The following is a 17938-nucleotide window of genomic DNA, read 5'->3' as shown; positions in this document are numbered from 1 at the left end:
CCAAGAGCTAGAAGCTTCTTCCAAGTCTCCCATGTAGGTGGAAGAGGCCCAAACACTTGGCCATCTTCTGCCACTTTTCCCAGGCCATTAGCAGTGAGCTGGATTGGAGGTAAAGCAGCCAGGACATGAACCAGTGCCTGTATGTGATGCCAGCATCACAGGCGGCCGCTTTATCCACTATTCCACAACAAAGGCCCCAAACTTGCCCCTTTTGATGAACAGAAAGCATAGCATTTCTTCCCTGTTTAGAACTTTTTGAGGCTCTCTGTTCTCTTGTTTATTAGCCTTTCATGATATCCAAGTCAACTCCTCAAGTTCTATAGTCATTTCTCTATTCTTGGGGAAGTCAACACATAAAAATTTCCTCTTATACTTATTGATTAGAATGTGATGCTAAGTGCATTATCAGGATTATCTAATTTAAAAGTTCACAATAGCTATCAATTAGGTTCTGTTATATTTTAAGCAAAATATACTTGCTGTGGAAGTCAAACTCATAACCTCTAGGGTAAACTGTATCTACTTAAATTTTCCCAAGTGCACATTATTCTCTCTGGTAGCTAGGATTTTATATTTACTATGTCCTCTCTACTTCTCTACCTTTTATCTCATAAAGTTATACTTCTTTTTCAGGTTCCAGCTTTAGACAGCTCTTCCTCTGGGAAGACATCTCAAGACAAGTGGAGCTTTTCTGCTATTTCCTCCCATGACATTATTATTCCTATCCAGCACTTTTCATTTTACACTGAAATGTGTATCTCACAGATTATAAATTCTTTGAAGGTAGGGCCAGTGTCTTGCTCTGCGTTCCTCTTCTGAAGGGAAAAGTGTTTTAGCACAACATTCTTTCTGTGTCCCTTTGAGCTCTCATTGTCTATGAGGCTATGAGTCTACTGAGCCCTCATCACACACATGCAGTCATACACCCTAAACTGGACCCAGGTAACAGAGTTTGTCATGGTGGGTTTTGCTGGGGTGCATGAAGCACGTCTCTTCTTCTTCTTGCTGTTCCTCACCATGTACTTGTTCACCTTGGCAGAGAACTTGGCCATCATCTTAGTGGTGGGCTTGGAGCACCGGCTATGGAGACCCATGTACTTCTTCCTGACACATTTGTCCTGCCTTGAGATCTTGTATACCTCAGTCACGGTGCCCAAGATGCTGGCGGGTTTTATTGGTGTGGATGGGGGCAAGAATATCTCCTTTGCTGGCTGCCTGGCCCAACTCTTCATTTTCACCTTCCTTGGGGCAACTGAGTGTTTCCTATTGGCTGCCATGGCCTATGACCGCTATGTGGCCATTTGTATGCCTCTGCACTATGGGGCCTTGGTGTCCTGGGGCACCTGTATCCGCCTGGCAGTTGCTTGCTGGCTGGTAGGCTTCCTCACACCCATTTTGCCCATCTATCTCATGTCTCAACTGACATTTTGTGGCCCCAATATTGTTGACCACTTCTTCTGTGATGCCTCACCCCTGCTAGCCTTATCCTGTTCGGATGTCACCCTGAAAGAGACTGTGGATTTCCTGGTGTCTCTGACTGTGCTCCTGGTCTCCTCCACGGTCATTGCTGTGTCTTATGGCAACATTGTGTGGACGCTGCTGCACATTCGCTCAGCGGCTGAGCGCTGGAAGGCCTTCTCCACATGCGCAGCTCACTTGACTGTGGTGAGCCTCTTCTATGGTACTCTTTTCTTCATGTACGTCCGGACCAAGGTGGCCTCCTCCATCAACTTCAACAAGGTGGTGTCTGTCTTCTACTCCATTGTTACGCCAATGCTCAACCCACTCATCTACAGTCTGCGGAACAAGGAGGTGAAGGGAGCCTTGGGCCGAGCCTTTTCCTTCAAGTCTTGGAAGAGGCAGTGAGGAGGTGGGTGGGTGAGGATGTAGTTTCCTTACATTGGAGGATTGTGGAGAGAGACCATGGCCTGGGTAGAAAGGAGTCATGAATTTCATAGTAATTAAAGTGGTAAACTGCTGTAACAAGGGATACTTAACTATTTTGTAGTTTAATGAATGAAGGAGATTTTGTCTTTCTGGAAAGAGACCATAAGTGGTTCAGGTTAATGGGTGGCTCTGCTCAATAGGCATTCAAGGATACAAGTTCCTTCCATCTTGTAAGGTCAACATCCTCCGGATATTGGCAAAGTAAGCCTTGCAGGCTAAATCTGACTCAGTTGTTGATTTTTTTTTTTTTTGATAGGTAGAGTTATAGACAGTGAGAGAGAGACAGAGAGAAAGGTCCTCCCTCCTCTGGTTCACTCCCCAAATGGCCACCATGGGTGGCGCTGCACCGATCCAAAGCCAGGAGTCAGCCCACTCATCCCTCCCCCCGTCTCCCATGAGGGTGCAGGGGCCCAAGAACCTGGGCCATCCTCCACTGCCTTCCCGGGCCACAGCAGAGAGCAGGACTAGAAGAGGAGCAGGGACCAGAACCTGGTGCCCACATGGGATGCCGGCGCCGCAGGAGGAGGATTAACCAAGTGATCCATGGTGCCAGCCCCTCAGTAGTTGATTTTTAGTGGCCTGTGAACTAAGATGGTTTTTATACTTTTAAATGGTTGACAACAAGGAAAAGAACAATAAAGTTTCATGGCACACAGAAGTTCCGCCACAGAAGTTCCAATGTCAGGGGATAAAAATCAAGTTTTATTAGAACACATTCACACCTATATGTATTATCTATGGCTGCTTTTTGCTCCAGTAGCAGAATTGAGTAGCTATGACAAACAATTAGCCAACCTCCTGTGTAGGGTCTTCTTGTTATTTACATGGTCAATTCTAAGTTTACTGGGAGGGAATGGTGAGAACACAGCATGGAGGAGACCCATTGTGTATCTTAAGTTTTCTTGATTAGATATAGCAATCATCACTTCCACTCACCTCTTGGGGAGAAGTGAGTCACGGGTCATATCTAACTGCAAGGGTGGTAAACATGGTACATAGTTGGGAAGGCAAGGACTCACAACCATTCAATTATTATGCCAAAGAAGAAAACAACCAACAATTTCCACTACAAACTAAATCCCCCGGGTCAGAGCTGATTTTCCATGTGACCCACACACTTAATCTTTTCTGCATCCACAGCCTGATCTTCTCTCTATGTCAGATGGTGTTCTGGAAAATGATTAACAAAGTACTCATTGCAATGTCAATACAGAAGTACTGGCAATGTCAATACTCTCAAAATAAGGCCTAAAGAGACATCTACAATTCAAGTAGTTCTCTATATGTTGACAGTTGCACTCCTAAAGACTTATACAAGCATACTTCAAAAATTTTGTGGGCCGGCGCCGCGGCTCACTAGGCTAATCCTCCGCCTAGCGGCGCTGGCACACCGGGTTCTAGTCCCGGTTGGGGCGCCGGATTCTGTCCCGGTTGCCCCTCTTCCACGCCAGCCCTCTGCTGTGGCCAGGGAGTGCAGTGGAGGATGGCCCAGGTGCTTGGGCCCTGCACCCCATGGGAGACCAGGAAAAGCACCTGGCTCCTGGCTCCTGCCATCGGATCAGCGCGGTGCGCCGGCCGCAGCGCGCCGGCTGCGGCGGCCATTGGAGGGTGAACCAACGGCAAAGGAAGACCTTTCTCTCTGTCTCTCTCTCTCACTGTCCACTCTGCCTGTCAAAAAAAAAAAAAAAAAAAAAATAAAAAAAATAAAAAAAAAATTTTGTGGAAAAATGGAATAGAAAATGTTTTTTTTGGTACAAAACCTGTTTTGAAATCCATGCATAATAATTTTGTAAAATGCATTTTCCACAAACTTTTTGAAAACCCTTTGCTTGCATGGATTTCAAGATTTTTTTTGCATCAAAATAAACTCATCTTTTCATCCCATTTTCTACAAACTTTTTGAGGTACCATCATCTAATTATCATTTAAATGCAGATTCCAGAAACAATAGTTTATGGAAGAGGAAAATGTTAAGCTTAGAGGGAAGGCAGATTTTCTGGGATGGTATTTCTTAGTTGGCCAATAAGGAGCAGATTACACAATGGTGACTGTCAGCATTAGAGGCTCACACAGCAGGATCTGAGTTGTTGCATTTTCTGTGGTCAAAGGCAGGCCATAAATCATGTATTTTTGAAAGCATTTCATGTATTGAATATTATATCAGTAAAAAGCTTTAGATTCATTTGGATCCCTGCAAGATGCAAAAGCAGTGTGAAGATGACAGCTTTTCAAAATCATACATAAAAATTTACCAGAATGAAATAGAAGTATATACTCTCAGGCAATTAACCTGGGTAGTTACAAACGCAAGATGAAGTGGATATTCAGGTTTCTAGTTGATGGACAGAAAGGGAAACCTCTGGGTTACATAGTTCTTATGTATGATATCAGAAACAATTCAAATTCAAACATTGGGAATGTTTTCTGGATTTTGAGAATAATGCCAAGGGAAGCATCAGTAAGGCTTCCAATTTTGAGCTCTTGAAAAAAAATAAATCTGTATTTTTGAGACAAATGCTATGAACTCTGAAGCATACTCTTGGAAAAGATTCTATACATGCAAGAATGAATCTTGCTTTAATAAAATCTGACACCAGAAATGAAATTGAGTAAAAACCCATGTTTGTGAGTGTGATTATTTATATTATAAAGTTGAAACAATCACTCCCATAAAAATGAGATATACTTACCAAAATCTGAGACACATATGTGTGAAGGTATTGACAACCGAAGTTTTTAAAGCCACCACTTATGACAGATCAATCTGCAATGAAGACAACATACGGAATCATGTGAACAAAAATACACATTTTAAAACTTGGGAATTTATGAAAATATCATTCCTTCTTTCATGCATATCTCTTCATGTGCTGAATGACAGTCACGGAAAATAACACAACCTAGACTGTAATTCATTGGTATTCAGAGGATGTAAGTAATAAGTCTGGATAAAGCAGTCTTGCTAAGAGAGAATTCACTAGAGTGCTGCTGATTTTTTTTTGGTCCATTATGGGTACTAGGAGATTGACTTAATTGATAGATAGGAAACACCTGCTGACCATATTGGAGCATGCCTTTTGGCTTGGGACTTGGTGAGAACACCCAGGTCTGCACTCTGAAACCAGGTGCCTGCAGAGTGCCAGGTGCCTTCAGTGAAGGTGTTGATGCGGGTGTACTTCACTAAGGCCCATCTGGACCCGCTTCCATGATTCCATAATGGTTTTCTCCCCTGAACCTGTGCTGGGATCCCCGTCTCATTTTTTAAGGTTTTAGGTAATTTCTTAATCTCTTGCACTCTAATTTCCCATGCTAAATCATTAGCAGATGATTTTTATGCATGTTTATCAAAGTTCTGGCTTTGACCCTGAAAGTTCTTCCCTATGATCTAGTTTGAATAAAGGTCTCCTGGAAGTTTCATTTATACAGCAAAGAATCAAGAGATCCAGATTTTGTCATTATGTAACATTTTAATGCATTATTAAACAAATATTTATTTAGTTTACTGTGTGTCAGGTGCAATTCTAAGTGTTTTATGAACATTAATTAATTTATTCTTCATTGACAATTCCATGAAATTGGTGCTATTATCCTCCTTTGTATGAGGAAGCTGGAGTATAGAGTTGCTAAGTAACTTGTCCAAAGTCACATAGCTAAGTGGTAGAGTTAGGACATGAACCTTGTCCTTTTGATGCTTAGCCTGCGGACAGTGATGCTCTGGGTAGTTGGCGTCTCCTTTCTTGGCATCAGTTTTCTTAACTGTAAAAGGACAGAGTGGGTTGAGTGACCTTCAGTATTCTGCTCTGAGTGTTCATTCTGTGCTGAGCACTGTCACACATTTTCTTGTTTCATCATCAGCACATCTGGAGAAGAAGGCTTAATCTCATTTTATATTGGAGAAAACTGAAGCACAGAAAACTTAAGTAACATGGTCATGTTCCTGTATGTATGACACAGAGGAGCTAGGAGGAACAGCTTCCTTTACTCCACCAACCTCTCCACCTTCCTGCCTCCTTTTGAAGATCCCTTCTCCTGCCTACTTTGCCCAAGTTGATCCATCCCATTCATCAAACATGTATTCTGTCTCCCGTGTATACCAGGCCCTGGTTGTGTGCTTTAGGGTCAGAGGATGAATCAGTTCAGATGCTTCCATCCAGGACAACTGTATTTGCAAACAGATCCCATCTCCCCCAACAGAATGCAATGCAAGAGAGAAGGAGCTCAGTGACAAGGAGGGGCTAGAGGAGGGAGCATCCGTCGGGGGAGCTCAGGGAAGGTGTCCCTGAGAAGGAGGCTCCCCCTGTAGCTCACACCTGCTTTTCTCACCTGACGATGCCTGCTGAACATTTGTCCTTTTGTGTTCCTTTCAGGGTGGAGAAGGATGGTGGAGCATTTGGGAAAGAAGAGGCAGACATGAGGCCTGCTCCTGATGCAGAGACCTCTATGGCCACAGTGTCTTTGCCTTGGGTGCTCGTGTGGGCAGGTACGAAGGATCCCCAGCACAGGAGCAGACCATCATGCTGAGAGTGAGATGCTTTGCTTGGTTGAAGGTGTCAGGCAGCTGGCGAGCAGAGAAGGCCACCAGCAAGCTGACCAGCCCTAGCAGACCCAAGTAGCCCATCATGGCAAAGAATAGTTCTAAAAAGCCCTCATCACACTTGACAGTCACTGTGGGCCCAGGCTTGTAGAGTTCACAGGCTGTGTGGGGGCCATGTGGTCACCCAGAGTCTACACGAGATTGTAGACCAGACACCGGGAATGGTGCTAGGCAGCAGTGGCCCTGCCCACTTTCTTATGTGAGTGTCTGGCCTGGTAGCGTGGAAGACTTCCACCACCTCAATGGTCTTGGCTAGCACAGTGGACACGCAGACTATGAAGGTGACCCCAAAGGCTTCCTGGTGCACAGCATAGGTGAGGGGTCCAGGTGGCCAATGAATATGAAGGGGCAGAGGAAGCAGACCACCAAGGAGGACAGCAGGAGGTAGCTGAGCCAGCAATAACTGGCTCTGACAATGGTGGTGTGGTGGTGCTTAATGAAGACACCTAAGATGGCCAGGGCAAGGAGAAAGAACAGGGCTGTGCAGACCACCAATACTATGCTAGGGGTTCATGGTAGGGCAAAAAGTCCAGGGTTTTGGGAATGCACCGACTCTTCTCTATGCTGCACCACTGGTCCCCAAGGCACATTTGACATGCAGCACTACCTGCAGAGAGAAAGAACAGAATATGGAAGTTTCTGGAAAGCTTTCCATGGTCAAGTAGTTGTACGAATGTGATTGCTTTTGCAGCAGGCTCAGTATATCTCAGTCTCATTACAATGGAGTTTCCAAATGTCCTGATAGCCTCAGCTTCAGAGCCAAAGACACAGATGGCAGAAATCCTGGTGGCAACTGCTTATCACACATCAGACTACGATGAAATAACAATGAGACAGCAGCCTCCAGAAACTTTAACCTCAATCTGGGCTTTCATCATTTTGAATGGAACAACTACTGTTGCAGTGTCATAATTCAGAGTCACAGCTAATTAATGTGTTCATTTATTCATCCATCAGCACATTTAATTTAAGGAAATGTATCAAATTGTTACCACACACATACATGTTCTCTTTTATTTTTATTTTTAATTAATTGATTAATTGAGATGCTAAGAGACAGTCTTTGAGAGAGAGAGAGAGAGAGAGAGAGATCTCCCTACCACCAATTCATTCCCCAAATGCTGCCAATAGTGAGGATATGTTGGCCTGAAGCTGGGAACTGGGATCTCAATCCAGGTCTTCCACATGATGAACAGGGACCAACTACTTGAGCTACCATCACTGCCTCGGAGGGTCTGCATTAGCAGCTTGTTGGAATCAGAAGCCACAGGTGCATACTAAACCAAGGTACTTCCATGTGAGATGTGGGCATCTTAACAGGAATCTTAGTTACCAGGCTAGACACTAACCCCTCTCTTTCAAAAAAGGCACACTTCTTCAAAAGACTTCCATAGCCTTGGCAGCTCATGACAAGAGCCAAAGGGTGATCACCGATGTCATCAATAAGAGTGTCAATTGTTAGAATACTATACTGCAGTAAGAAACAACGAAATCCAGTCATTTGCAACAAAATGGAGGAATCTGGAACACATCATGCTGAGTGAAATAAGCCAGTCCCAAAGGGACAAATACCATATGTTCTCCCTGATCGGTGACAACGGACTGAACACCAAAAAGGAAACTTGTTGAAGTGAAAGGGACACTATGGGAAACGGTGACTTGATCAGCATAGCCCTGACTGTTAATGAACAACTTAAAACATTATCCCTCTTAGTAGTTTTTTTGTCTGTTCTACTTAATATGACTGGTTTAATGCTGTAATTAATACACAGTTATTCTTAAGTGTTGAAATTTAACTGAAATGTGATCCCTGTTAAACATAAGAGTAGGAATAAGAGAGGGAAGAGATATATAATTTGGGACATGCTCAAGCTGACTTGCCCCAAATGGTAGAGTTAGAAACATACCAGGGGACTCCAATTTAATCCCATCAAGGTGGCATGTACCAATGCCATCTCACTATTCCAAGTGATCAATTTCAGTTCGCAATTGATCATAATGAAAGGACTAAGAGTCAAAGGGAGCACATAAGCAAGTCTAGTACCTGCTAACACTAACCGATAGAATAAATAAAGGGGAGAGTGATCCAACATGGGAAGTGAGATACTCAGCAGACTCATAGAATGGCAGATGCCCTAAATAGCACTCTGGCCTCAGAATCAGCCCTAAAGGCATTCAGATCTGGCTGAAAAGCCCATGAGAGTATTTGAGGCATGGAAAGCCAAGACACTCTGGCAAAAGATCTCTGTGAGTGAGATCTCAGTGGAAAGAACAGGTCTTCAAAGAAGGAGGTACCTTTCTCTGAAGGGAGGAGAGAACCTCCACTTTGACTATGACCTTGTCTAAACAAGATAAGAGTCGGAGAACTCAAGGGGCTTCCATAGCCTTGGAAACTCATGACTGGAGCATAGGGAGATTACTGATGCCATAGACAGGAGTGTCAATTGGTAAAGTCAACAACAGGAGTCACTGTGCACTTACTCCTCATGTAGGATCTCTGTCCTTAATGTGCTGTGCATTGAGATTTAATGCTATAACGAGTACTCAAATAATATATTTCACTTTGTGTTTCTATGGGGGTGCAAACTGTTGAAATCTTTACTTAATGCATACTAAACTGATCCTCTGTAAAAAAAAAAAAAAAAAAAAAAGAAAAAAAAAAAAAGAAAAGAAAAGAAAAGAAAAGAAAAGAAACTATCAACTCCCAACTTGACTCTCACTGGGATTAAACATGACAATAGGTCTGATCTGATTTCATCATCATTAAAAAAAATCATCTATTATTTTTCACTTTATGTTTCTGTGTGGGAGCAAACTGTTGAAATCCTTACTTAATGTATACTAAGCTGATCTTCTGTATATTAAGATAATCGAAAATGAATCTTGATGTGAATGGAAGGGGAGAGGGAGTGGGAAAGGGGAGGGTTGTGGGTGGGAGGGACGGTATGGGGGGGAAGCCATAGTAATCCATTATTCGTACTTTGGAAACGTATATTCATTAAATAAAAGTTAAAAAAAAAAAAAAAAAAGAATCTGGTGCCCCGACCGGGACTAGAACCCGGTGTGCCAGCGCCGCAAGGCGGAGGATTAGCCTAGTGAACCGAGGCGCCGGCCCTGAACTTTATTCTAAAAGCAATGAAATATCAGTGCCAAGTTTAACTTACTATGTGTTTTCTATCTGAGTATGAATTCGCACAGATCAATCAACCCTTCAGTTTTCATTCAAAAGTCCTGTTGGGGGGTCAAGTTAAGCCAATGCCTACACTGCCAGTATCCCATATGGATGTTGGCTTAGTCCCAGCTTCTCCACTTTCCATTCAGCCCCCTGGTAATTTGCATGGGAGAGCAGTTGAACATGGCTCAATTGCTTGAGCCCCTACCACCCATGTGGGAGACCTGGATGAAGCTCCTGGCTTCAGCCTGGCCCAGCCCTGGCAGTTGTGGCCATTTGGGAAGTGAATCAACAGATGGAAGATCTCTCTCTCTCTCTCCTCATCCCTCCCTCTGTATGTCTGTCTTTCAAATAAATACAATAAATATTTAAAAAAAAAAAAAAAAAAGAGTGTCAATTGTTAAATCAGCTACAGGAGTCACTGTACCCTTACTCCCCATGTAGGACCTCTGTCCTTAATGAGTTGTACTATGAGAATTAACGATAAAACTAGTCTTCAAATTTATACTGTGTGTGTCTGTGTGGGTGCAAACTGTTGAAATCTTTACTTAGCATAGAGTTGGTCTTCTGTATATAAAGATAATTAAAAATGAATCAATAAATCTTAATGAAGAATAGGATGGGAGAGGGAGCAGGAGGTGAGATGTGAGTAGGGGTGGGAGGGTGGGAATGGGAATCACTACATTCCTAAAGCTGTACCTATTAAATTTGTATTTATTAAATAAAAGCTTTCAAAAAAAAGGCACACTTTAAATCCTATGGATTACTGAACTTTTCAGAGCTTTGCGTCCCACAGTGATTTTAAAGATGAGATTTTGTGACTGGAGTCATTGGACAGTCATATTCTTATTTGATCTCTTTTCTTGATTTGATTGTATCTCCAAATTCCTAGATTCTTTGAATCCATATCCTTCTGATAAGTCTAAAGATTTCTTATTCACAATTTTGTTTTCTCTCTTCAGCCTCTGGTCGTTCCTTCTCAGCATCATTCCATGGTGCCTTTCTTTCTAAAAGGGCCGAGTATTTCCAAAACTCTTCCCAGGGAGAGTTTTCAGTATGAACAGAAACTGCACCCAAACCTGTGGCTTCGATCACCTAGATTCTGAACCTGGTCTTCCTGCTTTGTGTGCTATCCTTTTCTAGCCATCCATAGTCTGTTCATCTTCTCTAAACCCATATTGAAACACACACTGCCTCTCTCCTTGATTAAATCCTGGCTTCCCATTTCCTACAGGATAGAGTCCAAGCTCTCGAGTTGGCAGTTAAGACCTTCTATGATCTAGCCACCTGCTTCCTACATCTCCCTTCACCGTCTGTGTATTCAGATCATCTTTGGCTCCTTACTGATTTCATTCATTGGGCCTTTAATAACTTACTTCTTGTCCTGTGCTACCTTTACTGCACTTCATTGCCTTTGAAACCCTACTTGCTGGTTAATACCTATAAACACTTGTCACCTACAGTGAAAAATGTCCCTACATACCCCTCATTAGAATGAGTTGTTCCATTGTGTTCTCTCCACACAATGCTTGAACTTTATTAAAGCAATTGATGTCACTTTATAGTCTAGTGTCCTCACCAAGTGGAAAGAGTAGTGCTAGTTGTAGGGGTAGACTATCATTCTCCTTTAATATATCATGAGCTTTATGGGCTCTTATTTATTTTTGTCACTCTTGTACCTAACACAGAGGCTTTATATAGTGTTTGCTGGTTGAGAGCTGTTAAATACATGACATCTTTAAACCTGAAGGGATGGACATTTGGCACAGCAGTTAAAACACTGCTTGGGACATCCACACTTCATATTAAGAGTGCCTGGGTTCAAATCCTGGCTACACTTCAATTACAGCTTCCTGCTATTGCATACTCTGGGAGGAAACAGGTGATGGTCAAGTGTTTTGTTCCCTGACACCATATGAAAGACCTGAATCAAGTTCCAGGCTTCAGCCTGACCCAGATCCTGCTATTGTGGATATTTGAGGAGTGAGTCAACAAATGGGAGATTTCATTGTCTGTCTCTGTTTATCTTTCGTTCTCTCTGCCTTTCAAATAAATAAAAAATAAGCTAAGCAAAAATTTAAAAAGGGACAAGTCAAGTCATTAGGGAGACTTTCCCCCCAATGTTTAAGGAATGCCTATCATGCAGCAGATGTTAAACTAGTTATAGAAATTGTTCAAACTCCTGGTAGATCAAATAAAGAATAAATGTGTTAGATTTTAATGGCTTTAGTGTAGTGTGTGGAAGGGCACATTTCAACATCATATTTTTGGTTTCCTGTTCCTGGGACTTTTCTTCCTCAGTGAAGGAGTCTTCCATTTATGTGAACAAGAGCTTTCACCTGATGCTTACCCTGGCTGCTGGCTGGCCACCTGCTGACCAAGGGCCAGCCTGCCTTGTTACCTGGTGACATCGCAATTTCTCCTGGAAGGCAGAAGAGGCACTTGTAGCAGAATTTTGACTTGTCATATAGGGTAGACTTCTTGGTTCCTACAGGACATTTATCACTGCAGATTGAGGAAGGCACTTATGTTCAAGAGAAGATAGAGCACTGTGATTGAGCTGAATTTGAAATCAGTTCTTAAAGAATTGGCCTCATCATCCTCACTGGCTTCTTCCCTCTCTTCTTCATTTTTCCCATCCTTCCTCTTAATCAAATCCCTCTTTGTTTCCTTTTCTTTCCCTTTCCCCCTTCCCTCCATTTCTTCCTGAAATAATAGTCAATGTGTTTCATCTATCAGGTACTACACAGGGTATCATGGAAACAGTAATATGTAAGAGTGAGCATTTCAGGATTTCGTAGTCTAGTAGAGAAATCAAGATATGTTTAGGTGCAGACAAATTTGGGTTAGAATTCTAGTTCCGCCATTCATGGGCTGTGTGACCCTAGGCGTAACATTTCTAAGCCTCAAGTTTTGTTCTCAGTAAGATGGGGATAATAATAACATCTATTTTGAGATGGTGTGAGGATTAAATGGGATGATGCTGGCAAAGCCGTATCATGTGGCTGAAATGTTAAAAAGCTCACAACCAGTGGTAATTCTAAAGTGTTAGCTGGAGGTTGGCCCTTCACTCTGGGCTCACCAAATCACTTAGTTTATATTTCAAGGGACTCATTTACCCCCATCCAAAGAGAATTGAGCCACAGTGAGTAAGAAATAAGTACTGCAAGCGCTAGCTAAGCCTCAGTACCACTCAAGGTCTTCTCAACATCAGCACTCCTGACATTAGGTCTGGAGAAGTCTCTGTTGGGGTCGGGTCTGTCTGGCCCACTGGTGGATGTTTGGCAACATAACCAGCTTCAACCCCAAGTGGGGAAAGCCAAAAAAGTCTCCAGACATCGCTGCTGTCCTCCGAATGGGCAAAATGACTGCAAGCTGAGAATTACCAGGAGTCAGCTCAGGCTTTCAGAATGAATTTGCTTAGAAAGGCATAATGTAAGGTATGGGATGGAGTGAGTGAGCAGGTAAGTTCCTGAAATGGGAGGTGTGTAAAACAGTACTAAGGGAGGCACTCAACAGGCAGGGACACCTAGTATGTGGAGCAATAATGCTGAGACTCTCCTGTGTGCCTTTGCTCATCTGTAACCTCATTCACTCTTCCCAATGGACAGAAATGTGACCATGAGGTGTGATAGTTGTGGAAATGGAAAAAGACACATGTAATTAAGGTGCGGTTAGAGCAGACCAGCTTGAAATCACTGAGGATGGGAATAGAGATATGATAGTAATATTGATAATGTAATTTTTCTTATTCTTATTCGAGGGGCATGTGGAAAATCTGTAGTTGTTCAGAGAAGAGAGTGTTCAAACCTGCCTTGATGAGTTGGAGGAAGCTGCAGTAGGCATGACATGTAACTGCACTTAAGTTAGAATTGCCGTCTAGTGGCCTTAGGTGCTTAGGGGTCTGGGGAAGGACTAATGGGGTTCCACACATCCATTGTTTAAAAAGCTCAGCATCATTTGCCCATTTCATGGCATAGGGCTGCAAGACTAAAACAGTCTCACCTCCAGGTAGGTGCATTGGCTACCTGAGGGGAAATTTGAATTGGCAATTACATAGGATATTTTCCTGTTTGTTCATCCATTATGTTTGCATTTAGCAAGTTACTTTATTTTGGGAGTTATGGAGTGGCTTTGAGATGTTTCATTTTTTTCTGAACAGCATTAGAGTTGTGCAAGTCAATCATCTACCCCTTCTGCCCAAGTACCCTAAGTCTTTTTCACTTCAACAAATACTCCTGGGGGCTTGGTATGTGTGAGGCATTGTGTGGCCTTGGTGCTTAGGAGGCTCTGCGATCTCACCTTGAGCACAGCCCTTCTGCCCAGATCACAGCTCTGTCATTTGTCAGTAGTTCTTTCCCAGGAGGTGCTCTGAAGTCAAAGTGTCTAACAACGATCACCTTTCCTCTCTGATCTGGGAGGGCATGGATGTTTTTAATGTCAAATGCTGCCAGTATCTCCCTATCTTTAGTGCAGAACATCTCTTCCTAGGCTGTGGTGGTTGTAAGGCTGCCACAAAACATACCAGACACTGGAGTAAGGGAAAGTATTTGTTGAAGGGGAAATCCCATAGGTAGGAGGGAAAGTGCAAAGAAGAGAGAGGGCATATGTACGGGAAGCAGGTCCTGTTGTACCTTTGCTGGGATGGGGGGCAAGGAAGTAGGAGCAGCGAATCCCGGGTGGGGGTGGAGATAACACAGTGGTTGGGCCATGAGTCTTAGGACCAAAGCTTACTGTGCAAGGTGGTGACTGGGGCCAGAGCCCAAGATGGCATCCGGGGCATAGATGGTGCCATAGATAAGACAGCACCATTTTATTAACAGTGGTGAAGCGAACATTTTGGGTATAATGGAGCACTTGAGGGGGAACAGGAAACAGAAGAAAAGCAACTGGTGAGAAGTTGACCAGGCAGGAGGAGAATCCCCCATATTACTGGGCAGTTCCACCATGTCTGTGCTGACTGGTGGGTGAAGAGGGCCTCTTATCTGTATACATTTTTTGAAAAAAAGAGTTCTGTTTTCTCATGTTCTAAGTTTGGGTTAATTTATAGAGTATCAGGAAGTAAAAGTCAAGATAATGGAAATCTTGAAGCATTGGGTCTGCCTTAGACTGATGTTCAGAGTCCGGTCTATGAACATGAACCTATTGAATTTCCCACCATCCATCCATATAAATGACTTCTTTTTGCCAGATACAATTGGTACCTAGGACACGAAAATTCAGTTCTGCCTTCAAAGCACAGTGCTGTTTGGTTGATACAGAATGTCTTGGTTAAAGTCAGATGTGGCCTGAGGGGCATGTTTTTAGTGTATCTCAAACTCTTCACAGTTGAGAAGGTTGCAGATTACATCTGTGTCAGAGAACCATCATCACTCTCTTTTGGAAATCGCTTAAATGGTAGAAAAGGGAGTTTCTAATCGATACCTCTTCATTTTCCCCACTCTACCCCACCACCTTACAACCACACATTACTAGGTCTAGTGCACAGTGTTAATAATAACTAGCAATACTGTACTGTTTAGCTGAAATTTAATGAGAGCAGATTTTAAGTGTCCTCATTCTCTTCTCCTTCCCAAGTAGTAACTTTAGCTGGTGATAGGTGTGCTCGTTAGTTTGATCGTGGAAGCCTTTTTTTTTTTTAACAGCAAAAAATTAATTGTATTTGCAAATAATAAAAATAGATAATAGGAAGGTTGAATAAGTAATTTCATTTTAAAAAGCCTTAGAAACATGAAGTATTAGAGATAAATTTAGCAAAATATGTAACAGACCGTATAGTGGAAATAAGGAAACAAAACTGATAACCGGAATTAAAGAAGACTTAAGTAAATTCTCAATGGATTGGAAGTTTCAGTCCTGTTAAGAAGCAAATTCCCTATAAATTAATTTATAGCTTTAAAACAGTCCCAGTGAGAATTTCAACAGGTTCCTTTGTATAAACTGACAATCTGAATTTTTTTTATCTTTTATTTAATGAATATAAATTTCCAAAGTACGACTCATGTGTTACAATGGCTTCCCCCCCCATACCGTCCCTCCCTCCCACAACCCCCCCCTTCCCACTCTCTCTCCCCCTCCATTCACGTCAAGATTCATTTTCGATTATCTTAATATACAGAAGATCAGCCTAGCATACCTTAAGTAAGTATTTCAACAGTTTGCTCCCACACAGAAACATAAAGTGAAAAATAATAGATGATTTTTTTTAAATGATGATGAAATCAGATCAGACCTATTGTCATGTTTAATCCCAGTGAGAGTCAAGTTGGGAATTGATAATTTTTTTTTTTTTTTACAGAAGATCAGTTTAGTGTACATTAAGTAAAGATTTCAATCGTTTGCACCCCCATAGAAACACAAAGTGAAATATACTGTTTGAGTACTCGTTATAGCATTAAGCCTCAGTGTACAGCACGTTAAGGACAGAGATCCTACATGAGGAGTAAGTGCACAGTGACTCCTGCCGTTGACTTCACAAATTGACACTCCTGTTTATGGCATCAGTAATCTCCCTATGCACCAGTTATGAGTTTCCAAGGCTATGGAAGCCCCCTGAGTTCTCCGACTCTTATCTTGTTTAGACACGGTCATAGTCAAAGTGGAGGTTCTCTCCTCCCTTCAGAGAAAGGCACCTCCCTCTTTGAAGACCTGTTCTTTCCACTGGGATCTCACTCACAGAGATCTTTTTGCCAGAGTGTCTTGGCTTTCCATGCCTGAAATACTCTCATGGGCTTTTCAGCCAGATCCGAGTGCCTTTAGGGCTGATTCTGAGGCCAGAGTGCTATTTAGGACATCCGCCATTCTATGAGTCTGCTGAGCATCTCACTTCCCATGCTGGACCACTCTCCCCTTTATCCATTCTATCGGTTGGTGTCAGCAGATACTAGACTTGCCCATGTGCTCCCCTTGACTCTCAGTCCTTTCATTATGATCAATTGTGAACTGAAATTGATCACCTGGAATAGCGAGATGGCATTGGCACATGCCACCTTGATGGGATTGAATTGGAATCCCCTGGTATGTTTCCAACTCTACCAATTGGGGCAAGTCAGCTTGAGCATGTCCCAAATTACACATCTCTTCCCTCTCTTATTCCCACTCTTACGTTCAACAGGGATCACATTTCAGTTAATTTTCAACACTCAAGAATAACTGTGTGATAATTACAGAATTAAACCAGTCATATCAAGTAGAACAGACAAAAAAAAAATACTATGAGGGATAATGTATTAAGTTGTCCATCAGCAGTCAGAGCTATGCTGATCAAGTCACCATTTCTCATAGTGTCCACTTCACTTCAGGAGGTTTCCCCTTTGGTGTTCAGTCAGTTGTCACCGATCAGGGAGAACATATGGTATTTGTCCCTTTGGGACTGGCTTACTTCACTCAGCATGATGTGTTCCAGATTCCTCCATTTTGTTGCAAATGACTGGATTTCGTTGTTTCTTACTGCGGTATAGTACTCTAAAGAATACATATCCCATAATTTCTTTATCCAGTCTACCGTTGATGGGCATTTAGGTTGGTTCCAGGTCTTGGCTATTGTGAATTGTGCTGCAATAAACATTAGGGTGCAGACCACTTTTTTGTTTATCAATTTAAACTCCTTTGGGTAAATTCCAAGGAGTGGGATGGCTGGGTCGAACGGTAGGGTTATATTCAGGTTTCTGAGGAATCTCCAGACTGATTTCCATAGTGGCTTGACCAGTTTGCATTCCCACCAACAGTGGGTTAGTGTTGATCGTGGAAGCCTTTAACTGTACACACACACACACAATCCTGCCTCAGACCTGGAATACATGTAATTTTTGTTGGTTACACCTCAATAAGAGCAGAAGTACAGGTGAGAAAAAGAAGGACAGGTACCTTTTAGGTACCTTCATTCGTCTCCAGTGACTTTAATGTGGCTACCTCTGGGTCTTTGAACACCTTTGGAGAAGACGGGACTGATTTATATTCTGTGATTAGGAAAAGAGATTGTGCTCTCTCCTAGAAACCTGGAACTTTCTAAGAATACATTTGAGGTTATTTTGGAGCTCCCACCGGCCTTCCCAATCTTTCCTCCTACTATTTCTCACTCCTGCTTATCCCATTTCCTCTAATACCTGGCATATATGCTTATTTATTACTTCTTAGGGGTGTGTAAACACCTTGAGGGCTAGCACACATTTTGTACATTTCCATATTGCCCATTACTCAAAGGGGCACAGAAATTGCTTGGTATT

At 42.6% G+C, this 17938-nt stretch overlaps 1 protein-coding gene across 1 annotated transcript; it reads left to right on the top strand.

The window, feature by feature from the left end:
• Positions 1–751: 751 nt before the first annotated feature.
• OR6Q1 (olfactory receptor family 6 subfamily Q member 1) lies at positions 752–7453 on the top strand. The gene is made up of 3 exons (XM_070052381.1): positions 752–1862; positions 6315–6427; positions 7236–7453. The coding sequence occupies exons 1-3, from the start codon at positions 913–915 to the stop codon at positions 7451–7453; spliced, it is 1281 nt and encodes a 426-aa protein (XP_069908482.1). The 5' UTR covers positions 752–912.
• Positions 7454–17938: the final 10485 nt, after the last annotated feature.

Source organism: Oryctolagus cuniculus, chromosome 1 (genome assembly GCF_964237555.1).
Source record: "Oryctolagus cuniculus chromosome 1, mOryCun1.1, whole genome shotgun sequence".
Taxonomy (NCBI): domain Eukaryota; kingdom Metazoa; phylum Chordata; class Mammalia; order Lagomorpha; family Leporidae; genus Oryctolagus; species Oryctolagus cuniculus.
The sequence above is the reverse complement of the archived record's forward strand: the minus strand, read 5'-3'. Positions and strand labels throughout refer to the sequence as shown.